This window comes from Brachyistius frenatus, unplaced genomic scaffold, assembly GCF_029030835.1.
Source record: "Brachyistius frenatus isolate BFR_SWC_R1_liver_20210118 unplaced genomic scaffold, ASM2903083v1 Contig_38, whole genome shotgun sequence".
Lineage (NCBI taxonomy): Eukaryota > Metazoa > Chordata > Actinopteri > Embiotocidae > Brachyistius > Brachyistius frenatus.
In genome coordinates this window covers 2,380,202-2,386,792 of record NW_027210637.1, presented here as the reverse complement: position 1 = coordinate 2,386,792, position 6,591 = coordinate 2,380,202, and the positions used below count along the sequence as shown (strand labels likewise).

General features: G+C 40.5%; 1 protein-coding gene across 6 annotated transcripts in view; it reads right to left on the bottom strand.

The window, feature by feature from the left end:
* Positions 1–496: 496 nt before the first annotated feature.
* lingo2 (leucine rich repeat and Ig domain containing 2) overlaps positions 497–6,591 on the bottom strand; it is a 199,768-nt gene continuing 193,673 nt past the window's right edge. For all 6 annotated transcript variants that reach the window (XM_069701789.1, XM_069701788.1, XM_069701791.1 and 3 more), the window contains one exon: positions 497–3,447. In XM_069701789.1, the coding sequence (XP_069557890.1) occupies positions 1,594–3,435 (1,842 nt within the window). In that variant the 5' untranslated portion in view covers positions 3,436–3,447 and the 3' untranslated portion in view covers positions 497–1,593. The remainder of the gene's footprint in view (positions 3,448–6,591) is intronic.

Genomic DNA, 6,591 nt, shown 5'->3' with positions numbered 1-6,591 from the left:
TGAACACCAAAGCGTAGTACAGTCATGATGCCTAAAGTGAGATACAATGGCTGACATAATAGTTGATGCTACAGTTTGATCTGTGTAGAAGTAAATACTTTTAAAAACTCAGAATTTTAACATTTTCAATATTTAGACAACTTTTTGATACACTATTTCTAAGAATGTTTTTAGCAGAGTATTACAGCCGTACTTCCCTGTACCATTTAAATATGCAGTCATATTGTATGTTGCTATTTGCCAGTGCAGTATACAGTATGCAAGAGATAGTATAGTTCTGTGCAAACCTTCAAGTCTTACCAAATGTGGGCTTCGTCACTTTGCATGTGAATGTTTCTGCAAAAGATTTAGTTAAATAAACAGTTGAAAATTCCTTGTTTTATTGTTGCAATAATAGACGAATATTTACACTATACTCATAAGAAGTGATGTCCATCCGTGAAGCTGAAGGAAGGAATATTTCATTATGTTTTAGCCATTTAGTCAGACGCATTGGTACAAATACATCTTCATTTATTTCACATACATTTTTTTTACTTTTACCTTTGAAGTTTTCACAATCTAAATGATTCAACAACAAAATGAAGAACTACCACAACAAAGTCCAAATTTCCTACTGGGGAAAATGATGCAAATGTCACTGTAGTAAAATTGACACGTGTAGTTTGCCAACCAGCAAAGATACAGTTAAAGGAATAAAAAGAGACAAAAATAGGACAAAAAGGTGGTTTCATGTCGATACTTTGACCAATACTGGGCCATATTCATGATGATCCAAGTGTTATGTTAGATCCTGAACAGTGCTGATTTTGGAAAATTTGTTAATATTTTTTTTTATAAATAGAATCTTTTTTCTTTTCTTTTTATTGGTAAATAATATATATTCATTGATATTTAGGAGTCAATTAGAGGAGCAGGGACAGATAATCAGCCAAAGAAGCCCTTCCTGAATCAATGGAAACTCCAAAAGTCTGAAGAGTTTTCTTGCTGAACGTGTGGGGTTATACTGTATCAATTTTGGCTAATGCATCCCATGAATATTGCTATGAATAGTTCTTTCGAATGAATATGTTCATACATGTACATAGTGAAGCATTTAGGTACACATATGCAAAGTATTGAACGTAGGAAATAATGGTCTGTTTCATTGATTTGTTCAGTGAGTAAGCATGGCGCAAGACTAAACAAAGTAGGTTAATAGCTTAGATACAAATTTGTACTGTACACGGTTCAGCTGAGTTTGTAGAGCCACCAAAAACTGAAGGGTTCTTTTTGGGCATATAAACTTCAAAAAGCTGATAAATGACACAGATTCTCTCCAGGTCCCCATGGCGGCAACTGTTTCCACTCCTCATCTGAGAAGCTGGCAATCACGTTAGAGTCCTACAACGCTTTCCGTATTTGAAATACAGTATCCAAGCTTTATGTCAAGATCCACTGATTTAAGGTCCTGCTGATCATGTTGATGCCCCAAAGTTTTTTTTCACTACCACTCTCCCTGCAGCAGTGAGAAGTTCTGTCATCCCATTTTCAAAAAAATACATTGTCGTCTGGTCATTTCCACAATCCAGATTCTTGGATCTATAAAAGAAGTCACATCATTTTCATGTTAAAACGACGCCCGCCAGCTTGTCCTTCTGCCGAGTCAACATTAGTGCCGTTAGACTTTGACCGAGGCACGTACTCAACGTCAATGTTGTTTTTATGTTTTCCTTTTCCTCTGCTCCAAACGAAAAGGAGCAGGAAACAAAACAAGACCACCCCCAGGAACGTGAAACAACCCATAGCTGTAGACACTAAAATAGTCTTAAGGTCCAAACCGAGGGTCCCACCGGTCGTCCCATTGGCAGTGGTATTGCTGGGATCTGTGTAGTACTGGGTCCTGTTAGCATACAGCGATCCAAGACTTTTCACTGCCAATGAAGTCATCAGGGTGTCATTCCCAGCAGTGTTGGAGGCGAGGCAAAGGTATACCCCGCTGTCCTGTACCTCTGCTGACTTGATCTCTAGCGTACCGTTGTTGTGGACCGTCACTCTACCGTGGCTCCGACTTGTAAGCACTCGTCGACGTGGGGACAACCAGGACACAGTGGGCCTCGGCGTCCCCTCGGCACTGCAGCGCAGCATCGCCTGCTGGCCCTCATCCACAGTAATTGTTTGTGTTTTATTCTCACGAATTTTTGGCTTGGTGCATGTCACATAGTAAGACAGGAGAGTCTCCTTAAACTCCTTGAAAGGGCGACCGCGTATACCCTCAGGTGTGCTGCATTCTGGCTGCGAATCCCCAAAAAAGATGGAGTGCCTTTTCTGTAGGATCCACATGAGACGACAATCACACACTAAGGGGTTGTTGTCGATCAGAAGAACCTCCAGAGCTTCAGGAGACTGGAAAACACCTTTCTCCAGTGTGTCCAGTCGGTTGTGAGAAACATTGAGGACTTTGAGACCCCGCAGACCCTGGAAGGCATACGGTTCAATGGTGGTCAGTTGAGCTCCAACGAGATGCAGCTCTCGCAGGCGCACCAGCTCCATCAGCATGCCCCCTTCGATGTGCCTGACGCGGTTGAAGGACAGGTTGAGATGTGTCAGGTAGGGCAGATGCTTCAGGGCTTGGTAAGGGAAGGAGGACAAGTTGGTGTTGGTTATGAACAGCGTCGTCAAGTTGAGTCCATGCAGGGTATTAGCTGGCACATGGTCCAGTGAAGACCAATTATCAATTTCTAAATGCCGCAGCCGGAACAGCTTTTTGAAAGAGTATGGATGCAAAGTGCTAATGCTGAGGTATCGTAGATGGAGACTGACCAGGTTGTGCAGGTGAGATAGGGCCTCGGTGGGTACAACTGTAAGGTTGCACCTTTCTAAGGTTAGTATCTCCAAGCTCAAAAGTCCGCTGAACGCACGGTGAGAAATGTAAACCAGATCATTGTCGCCCACTTCCAAAAACTTTAGATTGTGCAAGTCCTGGAACATATAATCCAGGAGGATGACGATCTTGTTGTCACTTATATCCAGTCGGGTAAGATTTGTTAAGCCTGTGAAGACGCCCAGAGGAATGAGCTTGATACGATTGCTCTTGAGGCTGAGCAAGTGCATGTTAAAAAGAGCGTTAAAAGCTCCGGGCTCAACATAGCTGATGAGATTTCCACTGAGATCAAGTTCCTCAAGGCCAGGAAAGTTAATAAAGTCATCAGGATTGATCATTGTCAGCTTGTTCTTACTCAGGTCCAGGATCCTGGTCTCGGTTGGAATGCCATCCGGGATGCTGGGCATGCGCTTGCGGTGACAGACGACTGCCTTGCTCTGCGCTGAACACTCGCAGCGCGAGGGACATCCCAAGGTAGAACCCACGAAGACAGCCACGAGGGCTAGTCCCAGGAATGGTTGCCAGCATGTGACGACCGTGTGCAGCATGACTTTGCTCATACAGTCGACCATTCTGTCACGCTTCTGCAAGACAAAGGATAACAAAGAGAGAAAGAAAGAGCTTAGTCAGTCACTCAGGATGGACCTCATGATAGCTGTGTTCCTGTAGAATCAGTTAATATAAAAAAAATAAATGTATAAGGGCCAAAGGTACCCTTACGAGTTATTGACAACAGAACAAATGAAACTCACTCCCCACTAATATCTAATTCTTGCCATCCTATTCCCATCTGATAACTTCAGAGTTTAAGTACTCGTTTCCACACATTTCGGATGGGTACCTCCCAGTGTTCTCCGCTTGAATTAAAGAACACTATTCTTTAATGTTTTTTCACCATCAGTTGAATCTGTCTGCTGTCATCCATGAGATACCCATCGAGCCACAGCAGTGCTGGTTAAAATGCATCCCTGGTGAGCGACGGCAGCTATCTTTATATTTTACACACAATTAAAGTACAACTTCAGCTCACAAGGCTAGTTTTTTGTTGTCATTTAAAAGCAGCCCTGAAAGTGTTTAATGCAAATCAAAGACCGCACCACAGATTAGGGTGACTTATCTTGTTACTTTTCCACCAGACAGTTTACTTTTCAACACACATTTTCTTTCTCTGCTACTTGGAAATAATACCATTAAAAATATCCTCCACACTCTCTCTTGGAGGCCACAACTCTAAAGGGAACAGAAAATGTTTGGCAGTTTATGCAGTTCATGGACAAGTGTGACCAAACCCAATCAACAAGTACAAATTGTTGAAAAGCATCATTTAATGTTGGGGCAATATTGTGACTGTACAAGCATTACCACAAAAGCAGCAGAAGCCTAAAGAAAAAAGCCTCATGTTGAATTTTTCTAATCCAATTTAGAAATTCATTCTAACAGAGGGCTAGCAAATGCACAGAAATCCCTTCAAATAAACCTAGTTTCAAAAGAGTCAGTCGGACTCATTAAGACACAACCTGCTCTGACTTAAATGTATTGATGTACCCTGGTTTTCCATATATAAGCACATGAAGTAGATATATGTCCTGATGCACTGCTTGCAACAAACAGACTGGGTGACAGGTTGCAATGATTGCAAGCCACCCCTGCCTCATTTGGTGTGCCATGGCCTGTGCTAAATTTAAACGATGACAGGAATAATCAGAATTTCTCCTCAGGCTCTGCTAACAGATTATGGTTCAAAGATAATATGATGCAGTACCCATCTAAAGAGACAAATTATGTAAACATATGAAATTAATTCAAATGGCTAGAAATAATGGTAGTTTAAAAAAAAAGAGAAAAAAAATCAGTCTCTGATGGCCACATACCAAATGTTTATAGACAGGGGTACATTACACAAGACTCCACTAACACTTTTAGTGCACAAATGTTTCTACAATAGTCATGTTTTTTTAAATTTTTTATTATGCAATTCATTTGTGTATACATTCTGCTAACATTTAACACTTTTAAAGATGTTTTAAAAATAAAGAATGCTCAATCAATCAATCACAATATCAGTATCTGTATTTTTCTGATCCTTAATGCCATATCACATTGTAAATTTGCAAGTCATTATAAAGTTTATTGCAGTGATTTGTGTTGCAACGTAATGAGGCAAAAACCCTTCTCACATCACTTACGCTGACGCGTCTGGTAAATTACTGCAATAGTTAACACGGGCTACTTTGGCAAGAATGTGAGACAGAGCGAGCGGAGAGCAGGGAGTTATCGATTTCTACGGCCAGTGGAAGGGGCGCTGATTTCACATGAACTTTGCTTTGCCTGACTGTGATACTGTTGTGCCAAGTACAGAGCAAACAGTACAGTGAAAAGCGAGTTGTTGGTACTTTGGTATCTGTTGTAAACGATGGCGTTATACTGTTTGAAAAATGTCTTCATTAAATCCCTGCAGACATCTGAAGGTAGCCGGTCACAGACAGTATGTTATCAAATCTGCAGCCTCTTGTTTGAGAAATTCAGCGCCAGAGCTCAGAACTACTACATACGGCCATTCACCGTGCTTGCTGACATTTCAATTAACTTTTTAAAGATTTGTTTCTTTTGTCATTTGACTGTTAAATAAATTAAACACTGCTTTGCAACATCGAGACAACAAAATACGTTTTCTGTAGAAACAGATTCTTAATTTGTTGAGCTGTAACATGAATGGCAGTTGTTCCACCTCACTAAGCCCTTCGTACTTTGTTGGTCTTAATGAACCAAACGGTCCGAGCATTCAAGACTTAGTGTTCCCTTTTTTTAGACTGGGGCATGCCAGCATTAATGCATAGATTATACTTAAAGTATTTATATCAGACATTTATTTCTCAAACTAAAACACCAACCGTATCACCATCCCTCCTCTGCTGATTATCTCAACTAATGTGATGCAGACAATATATACACATTCAAAAAAAAGCGTGGTCCAGCCTCAGATTGTTCAAATAATTACATCCAACAACCAAATGGCATCTCACACTTTAACAGAACTTTGACTATTTGCTGCTAAACTGCCCACATATAACAGTTTTCAACACAGGAGACAAAATAAGGTTGCACCATGACAAAATATCAGAAGGATCATTAAAACAAAGTATACTGCTCATTAGCTACAAACACACATAAACCCTCAAACACACACCTGCGTCTCCTCAGAGCTCCATCTCTGTCTCCGTGTCAGAATACGAGCTCTCCTCATCTCGTTTTTGCCCGACATGCAACCTTTCATCAATTCTAATAGTTCATCAAACTTGGGTAAAAAAGTGGTCACCACACTTAAAGACTGGTGACGAACATCAACCATTGTGGTCCTGCGCTATAGATGGATGGTACAAACCACATTTTTTTTTATTAATATCAGACAGATCATAAGACTTTAGTTTTTTCCTCCGGTGTCCATCTTAACATTTTTTTGATTTTTTTTTTTTTTTTTTTTTTTTACAGAACTTCCTGAATCTTGTTACCTTGTAGGAAAATTACGAGATGGTTTTGGCCTGTGGAAAACCACAAACAGCGTTGGTAAGAATAAGGCACCATATTGCACATACAGAGTATGAATATGGTAAATAGTTAGGACTGGTTCTAATCTGCAAGTTGGTTATTATCTATCTAGGGAGTGAGGATTCACGGCTGACAGTTCAATGGTGACATAATATTGTGTTGGCAGCTCATGTAAAGACAAA